General features: G+C 33.2%; 1 protein-coding gene and 1 long non-coding RNA gene across 3 annotated transcripts; one reads left to right on the top strand and one right to left on the bottom strand.

The window, feature by feature from the left end:
• Nucleotides 1-1,321: 1,321 nt before the first annotated feature.
• Nucleotides 1,322-3,348, top strand: LOC114394957. Its single transcript, XR_003662890.1, has 3 exons — nt 1,322-1,439; nt 2,450-2,561; nt 2,683-3,348. It is a non-coding gene; the product is annotated as an uncharacterized LOC114394957 (long non-coding RNA).
• Nucleotides 3,349-3,519: 171 nt separating this feature from the next.
• On the bottom strand, nt 3,520-9,172 carry LOC114397661 (sucrose transport protein SUC3-like). 2 transcript variants are annotated; one of them, XM_028359814.1, is made up of 14 exons: nt 8,604-9,172; nt 8,156-8,221; nt 7,698-7,796; nt 7,546-7,610; nt 7,348-7,432; nt 7,204-7,237; nt 6,965-7,064; nt 6,482-6,557; nt 5,681-6,040; nt 5,395-5,538; nt 4,992-5,225; nt 4,778-4,841; nt 4,655-4,698; nt 3,520-4,082 (listed from the first exon to the last, which is right to left on the bottom strand). In XM_028359814.1, exons 1-14 carry the CDS (start codon nt 8,862-8,864, stop codon nt 3,912-3,914), a joined length of 1,803 nt encoding a protein of 600 aa, XP_028215615.1. In that variant the 5' UTR covers nt 8,865-9,172; the 3' UTR covers nt 3,520-3,911. The 2 variants fall into 2 exon arrangements, with proteins under 2 accessions (XP_028215615.1, XP_028215616.1); XM_028359815.1 differs by lacking the exons at nt 8,156-8,221; nt 8,604-9,172 and having other exon boundaries at nt 7,546-7,585; nt 7,698-7,764.
• Nucleotides 9,173-19,378: the final 10,206 nt, after the last annotated feature.

Below are 19,378 nucleotides of genomic sequence, written 5' to 3'. Positions count from 1 at the left end.
TCAAGCTCAATTAAAAAATATTTTAAAATTCACACACACAAAAAAAAAACTTCTACATGTTGTTAATTGTGAAAATTGCACTTACTCCTCGAAAGGAATATATTTTTATAACAAACTGAGTAATTTTCACTAAATTATTCTATCAACAAATAAATGTTTAATGATGAGACATAAAATTCATTCTTGATTGTAAGTTCTTGTTAATCAAACAAACAAGTTCATAGTTTTTAACTTATTAGATAATTGTCTAATACTTAATACATATAATAATAGTAATTTTGATAAAGATATTCATAACAATTATATCGTATAACAGTTTGTAAGATAATTTGTAAGCAAATTTTATGATAGTGTTTTCGATTAAAAAGTTAATTTCGATAATTGTTATACTTTGATAGTAATTTCAATAGTAACTATAAATAGAGATTGGAAAAGTAAAAGTTTCAAGAAGAAATGAAGATGAAAAAAAGTAAAAAGTTTAGAAAGATGCACTAAAGTAAAGAGACGTGAATTCATAAAATGTGAGAATGAATACATACACGATGACTATGTGAACCAGTAGTCAATTTCGATGTGAGGGTGTTGTTGGTGTTTGAAGAGTTAAGTGATATGATTCAATCCATCGAAAATTGGCAGTCAGAGGTCTTATTTATAAACTTCTAACACTAACAATCAATGTTATGATTTCTATGTGTATAACAATATTTCTAAATACATAGATTTATTACTATTTGATGTCTTCGTGTAACTTCTTTGTAACCCTTCAACTGATATTTGGATTTTCGAAAATATCTTGCTTTTGAGCGCTTTCCAATTCCACATGCCTTAATGAAGTCATCGAAGTTGTTAGTTTCTATCGAAATAAACTCTTTAAATGACCCATTCAACTTCTCAAATTTTATTTCATACTTTGATCACTTTTGAATTATTCTTTTGTTTCTCTTGAGACGAGTTCATTGAAACTACATACAAGTTTCGTATCTTAGAAAAATTTTACATGACGAAGATAACACATGCCCTCATTGATGTGGCCATGTCCATAGTAGTGAGGGGATAACATTGGAAGTGAAATAGCCATCAGGGGTTCACCCACAACAATGTAGTCATGCCCACACCGTAACATTCCTAATTTTATACATTAGATATAAGAATATTGTTAATGGTTTAAAACAGTCATAAGCATTAATAATTACCTGTTTAGTGGAAGTTAAAGGGATAACGTAATAGGACCTAAGTGGGACTTTGAGACCAGAGATGAACCAAAGGCTTACCAGCCCACACACATATGCATTTATAAATAGGAGATGGGAAGGAAAGTTTTGAACAAAAGAAAAGAAAAAAGAAGGGAAGGGGAAGGGGAGAAGGAAGAGGAAAAGAAAAGGAGAAAAACATAGATTAGAGACCTACTGCCCTAGAGCCCAACTCTATACGATCATGAGGTGAGTGCTTCCCCCTATTCCTCCTCGACCCGGATTGTTGTTTTTCTTGGTTTTTCCCCATTAAACCCTAGGTTTGGAGATTAATGGTTTTGATGATTTTGCATGATTATATAAATGATTAAGAATTGATTGGTGCTAAGCATGCTAAATATGTGCTCAACGCAATGAATTTTTTGGTTCATGTTTAAGGGCTTGCACTAAGAATGATGAATGTGTGCTTAGCGAAATATATTTCTAGGTTTCTATCTAGTAAATTGAGCTAAGCACACTAGATGTGTTCTCAATGTGCATGATATTTGGGTTTCTAATTGGTGACCTGCACTAAACATGAGGTTTTTTAGATTGAGGGTGCATAACACTAAATGTGTTCTCAATGTGCTAAGTGTGAAGCTCCTACAGATAAGCATGTGATGGACATGCTAAGCATGAGGGGCATAGAAAGCGAATCTAGGACTTTTAGATTGGTGCATTAAGCATACAGTACTAGCTAAAATCACACACTTACAATACTTAAGAGACTAAAATTATAATTAAGTCAAATATTTATTAATATTAAAAGGTGTTAAGTGACAATTTCATTGGAATATATTAAATAAAAATTATTATATGTGGACATCGAAGCATCACAAATACTCTATTAACACTTATTGTTTATTTTCATTTCTCTTTTTTATATCACTTATCATACCTACATTTGTTTTTCTTTCTGTGTCAATTAGTGTAATAGTACACGTGCATCATTTTCCATTAAATAAGTTAATCATCAAAAAGTCAATTGGTATGGAGTGTAATTTTAATATACGTTTGGAATACACAATCATGTAAAATAGCAACTTAAGGAGCTGAAATGAAATTATAAAGATAGAAATAAATTGTATCTTTCCTTTCGTGTGTGCATAGCTGAATAGGGGCTGATTTAATCAACTGGGCTATGTACAAGGAACACTTTTATTTTGCTTTCTGCTACTGGCATTTTATTATCTAAAAGGTGATTAACCTTTTCTTAGCAGCAAAAGGAAAGGAAGAGAAGGAAAATAAGACAGAATTGACCTGCCAACAATATACAATAGATAGATTAGCTGCACCCAAGCACATGGCAAGCCTGCATCAACGCCCGACAAGGTTTGTTTTGCTATGAGGCAAACTTAACTTTTAGTGCACCAACTTGGATTATAAAAGTGATTACTGTTTTATTACATGATCCTTACATATATTACGTGCGCATATCTGCGTACGTGCGCAGAATTCCAAGCGTAGGTGGTGGCAAACGAGAAGACATAACAACCCATGTTCATTTCTAATGCCTAATACAACAAGTAACTTGTCTTGGAGATGAATAATCCTTACAAAAGTACATGTTGACAGTATTTGAGTAATACTTGTATTTTGTCACAACAAGGAAAAGGGGTAGCAGGGATTAAACCCTGTATACTAAAGAAAAAATTATCTTGTCATATTGGGCTTTTTTAATCAAAGTTCACAGGCCTGTCGTTATCACTTTCATTCTCATTTTCTAGCTCTAGTATAGTATACTTCATCTCTTTCGATTAAGGAGCAACATATTTTAACCGCACCATGCTTCCCTCCCAAAGTAGGTACTAGACAACCGTTGGCAAATTCTATATTACAGCAGACACCAACAAACATCCCTTGAAGATAGATTCAAAGGACTTCCAGGTTATGGTGCTCTACTGCTCTACATTCCAATGTATTGTAATTTCAACAAATCTGCCACAGCATTTGTCCAGTCACACATTCTAACCAAATCTAATTGGACACTCCACCGAGAATTCTTTGATCAAAGAATCTGAGCTATATTCCAAACACTATTAACTCTCAAATTGATCTCATCATATTGTAATCACTAACCATGCTTGAATGTGTGGAAACAGAAAGGAAAAATAGAAAAGGGAGAAACACAATAAAAAATAATAAATTTTTGATTGAGCAGAAAAAGAATATAAAATTACAAATAATTTTATGTTAAAGTAAAAGGTTCAAATTTTTAGTTAAAATTAATTTTAATATATAAATATTTTTACATAGCTTATTTATTTGTCAATTCTTTCATTCATCCAAATGAACCAAAAAAAAACCTTTTATTGCTATTCATCTAAACAACATATTTTTCTATTTTTCATTTCCATCCCCTCTATCTCTTATTTTTTGTTCCCTCTATATTTCACTTGTCGTCCAAACAACGCATGAGGGAATAGCAGATTACAAAGCCGTGTTACTATATGCACCTAAGCTTTTTCTTCTACTGTGTGCAGTCAGTTACATTATATAAAATACAGACACCCACAACGTGGGGGGAAAAATGAATGAATTTGAATATGGCATGCGCCTTCTGAGGGTTGAAAAGCAACACAACACGCAATCACCGTGCCGGCTCTCCATATTTTGGGTGTACTCCCGATTTCAAAGGACCATGTACAGGTTAAAATATTATCAGGTTAGATCTTCCAATGGCTAGCCAATATGAAATCCTGTTGACTGGAATGAACTACTAGAGAGATCAGGCAGTTTGAGAGTTGCAATGACACCACCAGCAAGGGCGCACAAAGAAGCCAAAACAAATGCAGGAATATTGCCACCGCCAAAGAGAGCATCCCAAGGACCAGAACCAAGGGATATAATCATCTAAAGATGCCAACGATACATCAAAACGCAATTCACAACATTTACAAGAAATTCAAACTTAAAAAAGAGTAGAATGTCTTATTCCACTACAGACTAGAGAGTGAGACTGATTACGGACAACTAATACAAAGTCTGGGTTATAATCAGTCATTTATTAGCCATGAAGCCAACAGTTTCATCCAGATATAACAAATAATAATATGAGACTACAAACTAGAACGAAATGAATGGAGACAAGTTTAGAAGAATACAGGAAAAAATCCACCTAGAAGTATACAATGTGTTTTTCAGTCGCACTAATAAATTTTAAGCATCCTGTTTTATAATCAAGTCCATTGGAATTTTATCCAAAGTTAATAATATGGAAGAAGATAGGGGAGAAAGTGTTAATTGCATAGGAAAGATCAAAATACCAAATTGCACAACATAGGTAACAGTAATATGGACAGACACGAGAAACAATGATAAAACAAAATAAAAATCCAATATAATTTTGTAACTTCAAAACAGTCCACTCTCTAAGAAAGGTGGAGTAACAGACAGAGTAATGCTTGAGAAGAAGAAAAAAATACCTGAGGAATAACAATTGCAAGATTAAGAACTCCTATAGCCAATCCTGCACAACCAAGCAACACCTTGAAATCAGAAATTTAAAAGACCAAATGTTAAGGACATCATCTACAACTAATACCAACCTTGGCCACCTCCTGAATCAGCAGTCAACTCTGCTGTAACAGCGAAGGGAACACTATAGGTAATCTGCCACAAACATGAGAAATTTATCTTGTCATGAACTTCCACAGATATTTAATCAAAGCTAGGATGATTGCTTGAGAGATCAATAAGGAAAAGGAATCTGGTGATTGAATAAAAAAGTTTAAATGTGGAAATGAAACACCTTGTACTTACCGCAAGAGGAAAACCAAGAAGAACAAACACAACCAAGGAAGCAATCTTGATTGCTTCATTTGCTCCAATTACGTGTTCTATCCCTCCAGAATAATCTCTTATGGAAATAAGACTAATGATAGCAGTGCTAGCCATGCAAACAAAGACGATAAAATTGCTCAGTGCCCATACTAATTTTGCACCCATCCATTTACACATTGGTTCAATGAAGAAAGAGCTAATTCCAAGGACAACCTATCAAGCCATAAAAGCAATGTCAGATGACTCAGATCAATAATTGGGCAGGATAAAAATCCAGAAAGTCAATTTAATAAAAGAAAAATAAAAAAGTTCCAGATCATCATCACTAAAGCTTGTGACAAATCTCTTGAGAAAATAAATATGCTCAATTTTGAGTTCTTACAGAATTCAATAGCAAACCAAATGCACCTTCTCTAACTCCTTGATCATAAAGATCTACTTCAGAAGTGCCCCCTTTTGGATCACCATGATAAACTTCTCTGCCCATCCAATCCGTATCAAACAGAAAGAAGGGAAACCATGACAACTGCAGGTAGACAGGATTGAAATGAACATAAGAAGGATTTCAAATGGGAAGCACCAACACTAGGCTAATAGCATTCACAACACAACCGACTTGAAAACACAAATATCAACAGAAACCTTTGCAAATAAATACTAGTACATACCCAAGTGAGAGCCATTACAACCAGGACAGAATGCATAGCAGGTGGCAAATGCCTTAAACTTGTCAACAAGTTTACCAATACTGCTCCAGGCCCATCCATTACATTTTCAGCATGATCTTCCCTAGCTTTGAAATTCCCATGTTTCAGCTCTGCATCTTTCTCAATGTGATCCTCAGTTCGCGTACTATTGGATTCATCCATAACAGATGAAGGCTTTAATTTTGAAAATTCAACACCATTTTGTTGTTGTTCATCCAGTAAAGGAGAAGAATCTGACAAGTGATGATGTTGACTTGCAGTAGTAAGTGGAACCTCATCAGCAAAATATAGGGTGACAAGTGTGCATAATGTCAGGAACACCTGCCATTATTGTATGATGAGATTCCAGCTATTAAACATATTATGCATTGAAATCATTAGGTTTAACAGTATATGATTTAACTTGGCAGATCTGCCAGCTGACGATCTCAGACCTTAACAGCACTGCCTTTTTTTTTATGGTGCTTTTCTTTGCTTTCATTGAACAGTAAGGCAGGTAGAGATGTTGAGCCACAAGATAATGCAGGTATAGATGATGTTGACTCATAAGATAATGCAGGTAAAGATGATGTTGTTCCACAAGAGAATTAATAAAAATAAATGAATAGAGAAAACAACTATAAAAACTGGAGAGTGTTTACTTTTCAGTAATAAGGAAAAAAAATAGCCATTCAAAGAACAGTCATGCTTATGATGTCTGACAATGAATATTAAGAAGTAAAATATGAAGGCCCAATCAGGCAGAACTTAGTAGTAACCTACCACCGCCACAAGAAATGCCGCTTTAAGATTGCCACAGGCTTCACAGCAAGCTCTAGTTGTCAAGAAAGGAAACCATCTGCTTAGGTAAGAAAGGGTGAAATATTAAACAGCAGGAAATATAGAAAGAACAACAGTAAAACACATACACAAATCCAAAGCCAGCATATTTCTGCAGAGCGAAAATAACAATAACATAACCCAATTCCTAAACTTTGGATTTACATTAATCTATTTATCAAAACCACTTCTGTCATCCTTAACATAGGCTAAATTATTCCTATCTAGGGCTATGTTCTTGCATAATCCTTTCATAAGTGGAAAATCAATTATCTCCGTTGTCTCATTTCCAATTATTGATTTAACAAGAACATGTTTCAAATATTGGTGACAGAATTAGAGGAAAAAGCACACGCAGAATGGACATTACATAGACAGCTATGTGCAGAAATATGAAATAAGCACAACATATGAGCAAAGTCTCACTTGTTCCACTTTCCACTAGCACCTGAAGAATATCCTAGGATGTTCCCAACTGCCATCCACGAGCAAAATACAGCATTTGCAACATTGCGTTGATCAGGACCTAAATAGAAGCAAACTTATTAAACCATGATGGCTCCTCACTACCAAACAAGTATTTAATTAAATATGAAAATCAATAATCCCGATTGTGGTTGTTGAGAATTTGAACAAGAAAAACAAGTGAGACAGCCAAGCTTTACCAGACAGATCAGCCAAAAGTGCTCGAGCTGGCCCCTACAAATTAAATTGAAGAAATAAAGGGGAATTTAGTTTTCAGCTGCACAACTGAATCAGTATGAAGTTAATATAACAGAAGCACATGTCAATTACTTTAACAAGCTTACCTGCACTGTGTTGTTAGCAAGGTCCAGCATCCAGAACCCAAGAATAAATACAAGAGCAGCCCTTGTTCGGGTCCCTTTAAATGTTCTACAATTTCAGACATGAATTTCATTAATGTCTAACTAAGGTCATCATATCTGTGAATTTTAAAAAGACAAATAAAATGAGTAAGGAAATAACGAAAGGATGAGAAAAGAAACCTGCAATGCTCGTGTGTATCACCTAATACATATCCAATGTCTGCAGAAAATCCGATTAATATCACCTAAATTACAAGACTTGACTTAGCATATGTGTAATGTAGCATAAAAAAATAAAATCAGAGTAAACAATCAATGTCACCGATGCTTACAGCCAGACATATCATAAGAGATCCTGCCAGAATGAATGGTCTTCTTCTGCCAAACCTTGAAGTGCATTTATCACTCCAAATACCAACGCATGGTTGAACCTAATGAAAAGTTGAGACACATACGTGATTTTCTAGTTCCAAACCAACAAGAGCAAAGCATAAACTTGTACGTATCACACTGTTTATAATTCTCTATTCCACAAAAAGTACTCCACAATACAAATATCAGTTTCTAACTTTTAGCAAAGAACAATTCAGATCTAAATCACAATGAACAAGGCTGAAGCAGCAAGAATGACAAGCATTAATTCACCAACAGTTAGGTATGCATGCCAATTGATCAGACAATAGACAAATACGTTCAATGGAGCACTAAAATGAACCAATGCAGCAGCAGTAAGAACTGTGAGCAAAAGCATGAAATGAAATTCAAAGATTAAAGGAAGAGTGAAACCTACCACAAGACCTGTAATGGGGCCACAGAGCCAAATAAACGAAGAAAACGCATGTCCTATTCCCAACGTCTGCACCAAAACGCAATAACAAAGCACACAGTTAATCGGAAAGTTGAATATAAACACTGCACACACACAAGCACTCTCTCACTCCTTCAACATTGCAAATTCAACAATTAAAATCGAATCCAAATCAACAATGAGATTGCAAAAGGATTGAGATCCTCTACAGTTGAGAAATCAACTGCATACGATCTGAACCATTATAATTAATTAATTACTAAAAAAATGCTATAATATGAATACATTAACTATCCGCCATTGGATGTAATTGCATCCTTTACGAACCGTAGAGTATCCGGTTCCGATTACAGAAGGATCTGGTCAACGACGAAACCGTAATATCGAAAAAGTCAAAATTATTCAGTCGGAGAGGGAGAGGGAGAGGGACCTGAATGTAGGGCGTTAAGAGAGAGAGCTGCAAGGCCCAGCCGAATTGGACGCCGGCGGCGACGGTGCAACTGAGAACGAGATGAAGCAGCGGAGCGTTGTTGCTGTTCGGCGGCGAGGGAGAGTGATTCGGCGGCGGCGAGTTGCGGTGGTTGCCGCGGTGGTGGACGTCGACGAGTTCGAGTTCGGGGGCGGAGGAATCGTCGTGGAGGTTCTTGTAGGGAACGCGGATCGACACCAAATCAGACTTCCCCGTCGTCATCGCCACGCGCCTCTGGACATTCACGCACACGGATCGAGGTGCGAAATGAGAGAGAAGTGAGAAACGACGAGGTCTAGGGTTTCTTCTTTTCGTTGGAACCGAATGGGATCGGACAGAGAGAGCAAGAGAGAGATAGACGGGAGGTCAAAGAAATTGGGCTGGTGAAGAAGAAGAAAGGGAGGTTAGGCTACCATGGTTGCAAGCAATGCAGGGGAGATCTGCTACGTTGCAGCAGCGTCAAGGATTGTACTCGCGCCCCTGCTTACAGTGCCACGTGGCGACTTCGACCGCCTGTGGGTCCCTTCTTTTGGAAAACTCATGAATGGATGAAGGAAATACAATTCCTTCAGGTTAAAAATTGACTACAAGAATGAACCAACTATATTGATAAATGAGAGAATGTTATGCAGTACTACCTCCGTCTCTAATATGTTTTACATTAATTCATATTCTTTGAAAAAATAATTAATTTAATTAATTATATTAAATTTATTAATTATTTATATTTTTTCAAAATTATTTTTTATTTTTCTTTTTACTTAATTATTTCTCACAAAAAATTAATTAATGTTAAGAGAAAGAATACTATAATTAATTAAAAACATTATAGAATAAAATAATTAATACATTTTAGAAGAGAATCTTATAAAAAGAAACCATCAATCAAATAAAAATAGTCTAATACATAGGTATATAAGGATGGAGACTGCAGTAACTAATTCTAAGTGTCACCATATAATAAAATGTAAAAGAAATTTAATTAGAAGTCAATTCATTGGCTTCAATTTTATTTTATTTTAGTTTCCATAAGAATGTTAGCATCAATTTTATAATGATGTTAAGTAACTGATAATGGTAAGAATTTATTTAAAAAATAGTTATTATACTTTATTACATAAAAAATATTGATTATACCTTTGTACTTTTAATGTATTAGCAAATACTTTTATTAAGAAATTTTTACTATATTTGGATGCTTATAGATTGATGTTTAAAAAATCATTATAATTTTTTATCTTTTTAATTTACATTTTGTGTGATTTTGATTTCTCAATGTTTTCAAACAAAGTGTTCGTTGGAGTGAAGGCGATTTTAAATTGAATTAGGATCGTAAGATTTGAATATTTGGAACTTTTGGAATCATAGGACTAGGTTGCATGGCTTGGATTCGAAGTCCCTAGTCTTGGTACGTGGATTTAAAGTCCTTAGAGTACGTAGCGGCTAGTGCCATTATTATCTTTCTATATAATAAACAAAGTAAAAGTAGGAAACCGGAATCACAACTCAAAAGATAAAGTTTACCGCTAAGTAATTCAAGAGATTAAAATGCTGAAATTAAAGTTAAATAATTTAGATAATATTTGAGTTTAATTTTTTAGAAAAATGATTTTTAGTTAAATTTTATTATATTTTTTACCCAACTCAAATTAATCAAGATTCTTTTTTTCTTGACCCAAGGATTAAAAAAAATATTCTCTTATAATCAAAAACAAGAAAAGGTTAACAATACAAACAGAATTTTAAAACATATTTTATACGATCAATAAATAGTTTATGAAGTTTTACTATAAAAAAAATAGCCAAAGGAAGAAAATTTAAATTTTTACTTCTAGAAGCCAACCTTTTTCTTTTTCTTTTTTTAACTTTCTCTTCAATCAAATTAAAAAAAAAATATAGTATATCATTATCCATATTTTCTTTTGTTTCTATTTTCTTTATGTCCAACCAAAGATGCACCAAAACTAGCTTCATTTTCTTATGTCCAGTGGCTCTTCTTAGAAAAGACGTTAGTTTTGTAGCTGTTAGAATTAGTTTGTTTAAGCTTATTTTTAAAATAAATGTTTTTTAAATAAAAAAATAGTTATATAATTTTCTGATGTATTGGTTTAAACTATTTTTACTTAAAATAAGTATTTTTTTATTTTTTTAAGAAGTAAATCCTATGTGCTTTAAAAAAATACTTACATAAAAAATGTTTTTTTTTTTCATAAACACTTTTTTTTTAATTTTAAACAACCCGGCCCTAACTGTTCAAATGGTCCAAAGAATGTTTGTTTGCAGCATATCATCTTTTATTTCTATAGCACATAGGGATAGATAAGTTATTATAATTTATAAGCAGAGTTATTATATTTCTCCATCCATTGAAGTTTTCTATAAGACGAGAGTCATGAGAGGGGTTAAGGCTCTTGAGGGTTACAATTTGATTTCTGAATTGTGTTTCTTTGCTTCTTTTGTCCATGGCAAGTGATTTTCTATAATGCCACCAAAGGACATGCATGCTAGCTTCTGTATACTTCAGATCTTACTTCTGTATAGTTTTTCATTATTGAATAAAGTCCATGCTAAGTTAATTTTTTTAAGTATAGTTTACAAGATCCTCCTTAGCTATATTATCTGAACTCGAATTTAATATCTCTTGATTAAACTAAATTAATTTTATACTAATTAATTCACACACTCCTAGGTCATTTGAAGTTATCGATAATTAATATTTTTCATAAAATTAATGATGATCATCGTGGACCTTTTGTGAAGGACGTGTTTGAAATGCATGGTGACTCGGTGGGTGGATTCTTGCCGACTCAGCTGTATGGGCTGTCTTACTCAAGGGTTTGGAACCAAAATCTTCGAAGTCTGTTACAAATGCAGCCAAAAATAGTTTATTTTAATGTGACATTGTTTTTAAAGATTATTTTATAAAAATACTTATTTTTTAGACTTTAATTATAAAAATTATAATATATTTGAAATTGAAATATATTCTTTATTTATTTTAAAAAAAATAATTGATTCCATAGACAAATTTTCAACATACTTGAACATTCACGCACCAATCCATAATAAGATTTAATATTATATATAATTTTAAGTGTGACAAGTCGTATCATATCTGATGCAAATGTTACACAAACATAATTGGATCTCCTAAGTTTTGTTACAAGCGAAATAGAATAATAAGGAGGGTTTTATTTTTGGCATTGATAATTCCCTGGTTGAAACTTCCTGTTATTCTGGCCCAGTAACAAGAATGAAAAGAAAAGCTAAATTTAGCCTTTGATGTTGCAACTTTAAGTGTTAATTAGGCATTCTCTTAGAGAAGCAAAAAAATTCCGTGATAAGTTTTAAAAATTAAAAACCAGACAAGATCCATAGAATGTTGCATGAAAAAGGAGGATAAAAACTTAAAAGTGGCACGGCTATGAAATGCAAGTTAGGGTGCTTTACACGCAATTAGAAGTTTGAGTTTTAGCATGACCAGAGAAGATATAAGTCAATTTAATTTATAATAGAATATTGATACAGTGCATCAGCCACTTGTGTATAAGTTTTTCAAATGATTATGCACAACCTTATAGCAATCACATTGATTGAGGTAATATTATTGTACTCGAAGTTATGGTGTTGTACTAATGCACTATGGTATTTTCCTGAAAACAAGTTATGATGTACATACACAATGAATACCAAATGCATTACTATGGTAACAAACGAAGGCTATTTAAAAGAGATAGACAAATATATTGATCACAGTATTGGCAGCTGCTGCTACTGATTTTCCTGTTGCGGATGCATGCATGATACTTTTGATCCACGGATCTAACGGCTTCAACTCTTAGCCTAGTTAGTTGGTTAGTTGAAATATAGTTAGAGTTAGTTAATATGGTAAAAGAGTTATTGGACGTGAAAACAAATTGACTGCTTTGTAGAGTCTGAAAGAGGACATGTCAGGCGAAAACATAACCATTTGCAAACATGGGAATTTCTTTGGCAATTTGATTTAATAGCTTGTTCTGCTTCCAAACATGTAAAAAAAATACTGGAGACATCAGACTTTGTTGATGAAAAGGACTATTTCAGTTACTGGCCTCAAGAACTGAAATCAATGAGTGCATAAATTTGAGTCTAGTTGTGAATTATGAAATATTAAAACTCTACTTCGACTTTAAAACAACATGAGACAGAGAATCAAGTGAAGCCTCAAAATAAATAAAAAATAATAAAAATAGAAAGCAAGAATTGGTCTGCCCAATATCCCAGACATCTAATAAAATTAAGCCTAGAATTAAGTGCTTACCTGACAATTTCAACATACTTAATTGCACCAGAGAAAGCAAAAAAATCATACACATCCTCCTCAGTAGCTTTTGGTGATAGACCCATAACTTCTATAGTATATCCACCAGAATTCATTTTTCTGGTTTTCTAATTACTCGTAATGTCAAAAAAAGGAGGAAAAAAATCGTAAAATCAAGTCAGAAAGGTGAGGATTAACAAACTAAGTAGTAAACAGAATATAGAGATGAAACATACACATTTTTAACTTTCCAACATTTATCCAACTGAAGACAATAACGCTATTAAAAAAATTATTTTCCACGTTAATTTTTTTAACATATTTCATGACGGTTTAAGAATCATCTTTAAAACTATTGTCGTAAAAAGTCAATATTTTTTATGATAATTTTTAAACTGTCTTTGAATCTTAATTTTTATGTTGGTTTTTTTCAAAACTATCTTAGAATTTATTTTTTTGTTTTAAAAATATTTAAAAAATTGGCATTTTGAAAATGGTTTTTTCAAAAAAAAAAATTTAGAAAGTAGTCTTACTAAAATAATTTTATGAAAAATCATTTTAAAAAGTTTATGATTTTTTAAAAAAGCCGTCTTACAAAATAGATTTTATGAAAAATCGTCTTTGTGTAAAGATTAGACATAAAATATTTCTAAAACTTAGCATATATATTCCCAGTTATATTTTTATTTTGTTTTTTGTTTTCATTTTTCTGTGTAAACTTTAAAAAACAGAAAATTAAAATAAAAAAATATTTAGATGAACGTTAACAAACATAACTTTATAGTAAAATTAATTTAGTATAAAAAATTACATTTAAAAAATTACACAAATATATTAAACATTTTTTTAACTAGACTTTCTCTATCTTCTAAAAAAACTAGACTTTCTCTAATTAAGTGTGATTTTTTTTAATAAAATCCCAGATATAACTTTCGGGGTACTCAAATGATCTCCCAGACATACAAATAATTAAAATTAATTAATTTTATGTGCAGAAAAACGTCCCAAGTAATTAAATGAGTTTAATTTTGATATACTATTATTATAAGTTAATTTGCAAATTTTTTATATATAAGTCAAGTAATTAGTTTATACGACAATATGTGATGGCATGCTAATAATATTTTACACTATTTCAATTAAATTCTAATTAAATAAAGTAATTTTCATGGTATTAAGTTGAGGAATACGCACTCCAAGTTTAACTGGCATCCTGTGGTGCAACTCGTAAGGAACAACAGCTTCTGCTTCCTCCATAAGTGGAATAAGAGATTCTACAACTTCATGTGGATTCTCAGTGTGCACACTTAAACCTGGCTTAGTCTGCAATTACATTACATTAAAAACAAAAAGAGATCAGAAAAGAAAAGCTTTAATATAATGTGCATGAGTTTTTTTTATGGACAAATAATAATTGTTACTTTTTGTTAGTGAAAAATTCGAAACAACTTAATGACCTCTGCTTTCTTCCGTCTTCGTTTACCACTAAGTCAAACTTATAATTTCAAAGTGAGAGTTATCGTAAACATTGTGACAAGTACCTTGACGAACAACTCAAGGTCTTAGCCAATGTGAAGGAGATATAATTGTTGGTTAAAACGATAGACATGTACACGGCTTCCCGTGCTACCAGTTATAATTTCAATTTATGTTTTTTTTTCAACGAGGAGGTAATACGAGTTACAATTCTACACACACCTGACAATAGAAATTATTCTCTTCAAGTTATATTTTGGATAATATTGAGAAAAGTATATATTAATAAAATAAGCATAGGGTTAAAACAGTCAGAAAATGGTTAAAAAAATAAATTCATCAAATCATTGATTACTTACTTTCCAGATCAGATAAGTAGTTCACAAATTGTTGGATCCTATCATCTCTTGAGTTATATGAGAACAAAAAAACAATAATTCTATGGCTTTTACTTTACCTTTTAGTATAACTAAAAAAAATGAAGAAAAAAAGCTAGAGGCAACACCAGCATACTTAACCATATATTTAACTTAAGCACTAATCATGAGATAAAAGGTTTCATCTGTCCTATACAGCAGCTTAAGTTTTCAGGCTGGCTGTTTCTTTGACATGACTACAAAGCTTCAGTCACTTTATGGTCCAAAGTTTGAATTTGGCACCTAGAGTAGAAATGAGATTGTTTATCCTTATCTAACATGCAATTTTAAATTCAGTAGTCCTTTGTATTCATATTATAGATAACACCAAAAAAGGATGTGAGATAGGAGATGGGAAAATACATAAAATAGTGAAAGTCTACATAACTGATTCCAAACTGCTTTAGGGGAAGCATATTGCATTGCCTGTTGTATAGCAATCAACTAGTTACACATGATTGACTTGCAAATCAATTTTTTGTCAAAAAGATTAAAATTTGAAGAGCTAAGATTCAACCAAAAATGTATAGTATATACTTTACAGTAAATTTTGTGCAACATCATTGTACCTTCTAGTTGCTTATGGTGAAGAAAAGGCAAGAGACAGCAATTCCCAGACTTCCAAATCTCAGTATATCATGTCGAGAACCCTGCAACCTGCCCATAAATTGTTTTTGCACCCTCATATATAATAGCAAATCAATAAGAAGCTCTGCTTGTTGCACGAGCAAAAATACCAGACCAATAAATAATTCCATGGTATAAAGTTACATATATGGGAAAGCTATTATTCATCATACAGGATAATTTCATGGTATAAAATTACACATTGTGAATAAAGGCAAACAGATCTACATTACAAAACACTACCTTATAGTAGCAACTTGTTTCAATTTTTACAGTCAATGAACCTTAGACTTATTACTTTTTCATATTACTTCCTTTTTGAATAGGAAAAATATCTATTAAGATCCAATTCTAGTTCAATAGAGAGAATGAGAACAAAAAAATTCCAACATAAAACTGTCTTACCCTCCAGCATGCACAGTAGATGAAGACTCTGCAAAATTATGTAGTGTTTCAGAGCCCCGCATCCTCTTATATATCTGCAATGGCAGTCTATATAAGACCTCGTGCAATATAATATCTACACTCTTGAGCACTACCCAAGAATAATTGTCAGAAAAATAACTATCTTAACTAAAAAGTAGACTCTAATAAAAGAAACAACTTTACAAAATACAGTAATTAACCAAGTAATAAAGTGTGCATTTCGCAATATGTGAGAAGGATTTGCAATACACGAAGTACTCGGAGCTCAGAGCTCTTAAAAATATGGAACAAATGTGGCTTTACCAACCTACATCATAGGCAACAGAAAATTTAAAGGAAAAGATAGATTTACAATAAAATACCAAGACTACATACTATATACAACAGAGCCACCACTGAGAATATCATTAAGCAAAACACTTCCTATGTTATCTCGGATAAGTGTCCGGCCAGCTAGTTCTAGAGCCTCATCTGATAATGTGGTCCTTACAGCTATGCATCTGCAGACAATCATGTAAATAGTTTTTATGTCTACATTTGAAATACATAAACATATAGTAATTTTGGAGTCCATAAATTGGTTTGGGTTGGTAAGTTCAAGCAATCATTATCATTCAATAACATAGGAAATACATAAACATCTTGCACTCTAGCTACTCAAGTAAAAACTTACTTCATTTGCACAGCTTTTGCAGCTTGCGCTCTAGCTAGAGCATCTTCCTAATATTGTCTCAATAGGGAAATTCAATATTATTCAATAATCAAAGCTACTCAAGGTTTACAACAAAAGGATTATATATCAGCCAAGAAAGCTCAAACATAATAAAAGTATAAACTAACCAAGTCCAAAGATAAAATAAACTGACTAACTTTAAATTAAGATAAAATCTCAAATAAAAGCCCTAGTTATATATGATATTTGAAGCCTTAAATAATAACCAACCACCTGCATATTTTTGTTATCCTAATAGTTAACAAATTCTGTAACAAAACCAACAATCTCAAAAGCTAAAGTTGTAAGGTGAAAACACGTCCATAGTTTTATATTACATCATTATCACATCTCCTCTGAGCATGGACGATTACGACCAACCCACCTAGTGCTAAAATCCAACTTTATTAGAAGAATCGGAGGAAGATGGATCAAACTCTATACTACTTGGTCTTAGAGGCTCCGATACCATGTGATAGACCAACTATTCCAAAAGCTTAAGATTTTAGATGAAGACACGTGATTGGTTTATATTACATCTTTAACAATAAAACACCACCACTCTACAAAGTCAATCATCCAAGAAATGCAACTTAGGCCTCTAATTATAAGCGCAATCTAGTAGCATATATCTCATTGGGGGGCATTAAATATTCTTCATGCAACTAAGAAAATATCAGGAACAAGTTTCAAATTCTCAAAAGCATTTGCAAACACAATTGCATCCAACCTAATAAAACAAATGCAATTGTACAATTAAGAACAAACTTTTATAGAGTGCAGGTTGCAATTAAAGTTAAGCTGATGAGTTCAGGCATGAAATGTAAGAACAAATGCATGATATTTGTACAGTTGTTGCGGCCACCGTTGAGGGCGAGGTTCTGGCAGGCGTGGGCGTCCATCAAGCAACTCTTGACCTCGTCTCAGTTCTTGTTGTTAACCATATGCTGTAGCCAATGAGAGAAGTTGGTGACCTTGTACTAGCCGTAGCCCTTGTTGGAAACCTGCTGGCCCATCTTCCTGTTGGTGACGAAGAGCTCGAACACGGTGAAGAATGCCAGCCCCACGATCACCATGAACATCACCAACAGGTACACATAGAGCGCCCCGTTCACGCAGCACAGTGACCCCACGATTCCTAAGGCCGAGACCAGCACCACGAAGATTCCACCCACGAGGAGTGGAACCTGCAGCAGCACCTTCTGGCAATTGGAGTCACCATGGACGTGGATGTACGCGGGGGAGCCAGCGGAGCCGATGCCTAACAGAAGGGACAACACGTTGAGTGCTCCAACCACATTTTTGCTTATGCGAAACAATGCTCGCGACGACGTACTATGAGTGACTAAGGGCACGAGGGTTGTGTCTTATACCACGGTTTTTTAAGTAACCATCGTCAAACACATCATTCAAAGATAATTTTTGTAAAATCGTCTTTCCTCTTTTATATTAAGACGGTTTTTAAGAATCATTATCAAAAGTAGGTTATAAAAAATCATTTTTTAGTAATGTAAAGAAAAAAGATTAGTAAATTATCAATAATGCATTAATCAATCATGCGTATTTAATCAAAGAACTCTGGAAATTGTCATAAAACATAAGCCTACATATCTGTGATAAATGAACAAAAATTATTCAAGCAGTTATTCTCATTGATGAGAATGAAGAAAGACAAAGGTATGAGACAAAATGTAAGGTGGAAATAGTTTATTTTTGCCAATGTAAGGATTGAAAATCAAATTGTTTCTCTCTGCTAACAAATCTTTCAGCCAAATATCCAACATTCCGCCAGCATTGCCACCGGCAGAAATAATTTATCAAAAAACAGCATCGTCATTTCACTATCTGCACTGCATTACTTTCTTGCAGAGCCACTGTTATTAGAATCGCGCTACAACTCGTGGTATCGTTCGATGTTACGATTTGCAGCCTCGTCAGCGTGCTGCCTCGTGCACAGGATCATCAAGATATTGAATCGCCGTAAAATTGATAGTTTACTCGTGTAAGCGTGGGCCTTTCGGTTGCAAATTATGAGCTACTTCCAAATATCTTTTTACGTGGCCTGCTTTAGGTGATTGTTGGGTGCCAAAACATCGACACTCATCTATGGAAAAACAAAATCAAACTTTTGCACGTGAAGATGAAGCTTTGCCAGCTTTTTGTTCCCCTAGAATTATCATATGTCCCTAGTTTCTAGTTTAAGGACTTGGTAGTATTTACCAAACAAATAACCAATGCACTTACATGGACCGTTCTTAATACTCGTAGGTTATATTGGTTGTTGCCATAACCTCTCTTTTGTTGGGTTTAAAAAGAAACCTCTTTTTCTCTATATTATTTCTTAAGCAAATAAAGTTTATAGTTTAAGAATCATGATATGAGGTTATTTAATGTTTTGATTTAATTTTATAAAAAACATGTTGCGATTTATTGATTATTTTCTTATTATCAATGTAATTTTTTATGCATAACTATTATACCTTTATATATTAATATTTTAGTAGGAATGTAGCACCTTATGATTCGAGTTACCATTCTCAAGTTACAATTTTTTAACTCCCTTTTGATCTTAGGTAAAATTTAGATTTTCACAACCTAGCTTGCAGTCATTACCCTGACCACCATTACTAATCAAGTACATCACCATTGCATTGCATCTAGCACATAAATGCCAGCTTCTTGCAATTTGCCACAACAATCAGTAACCACCTTCCCAGCCTCACACTAGCTCCCTTGACAACTCACCATATTCAACACCTTTACCATATCAAATTTATCA

Source organism: Glycine soja, chromosome 18 (genome assembly GCF_004193775.1).
Source record: "Glycine soja cultivar W05 chromosome 18, ASM419377v2, whole genome shotgun sequence".
Classification (NCBI taxonomy): Eukaryota; Viridiplantae; Streptophyta; class Magnoliopsida; order Fabales; family Fabaceae; genus Glycine; species Glycine soja.
Note: the sequence above shows the minus strand (reverse complement) of the source record. Positions and strands in the feature narration are given on the sequence as shown.

Coding starts and splice junctions, on each gene's coding strand:
- LOC114397661 (XM_028359814.1), bottom strand. CDS start 8,864: ATGACGACGGGGAAGTCTGATTTGGTGTCGATCCGCGTTCCCTACAAG. Junction 6,041..6,481: donor CGGCATTTCTTGTGGCGGTG/GTAGGTTACTAC, acceptor CAATAATGGCAG/GTGTTCCTGACATTATGCAC. Junction 4,699..4,777: donor TGATTCAGGAGGTGGCCAAG/GTTGGTATTAGT, acceptor TTGGTTGTGCAG/GATTGGCTATAGGAGTTCTT.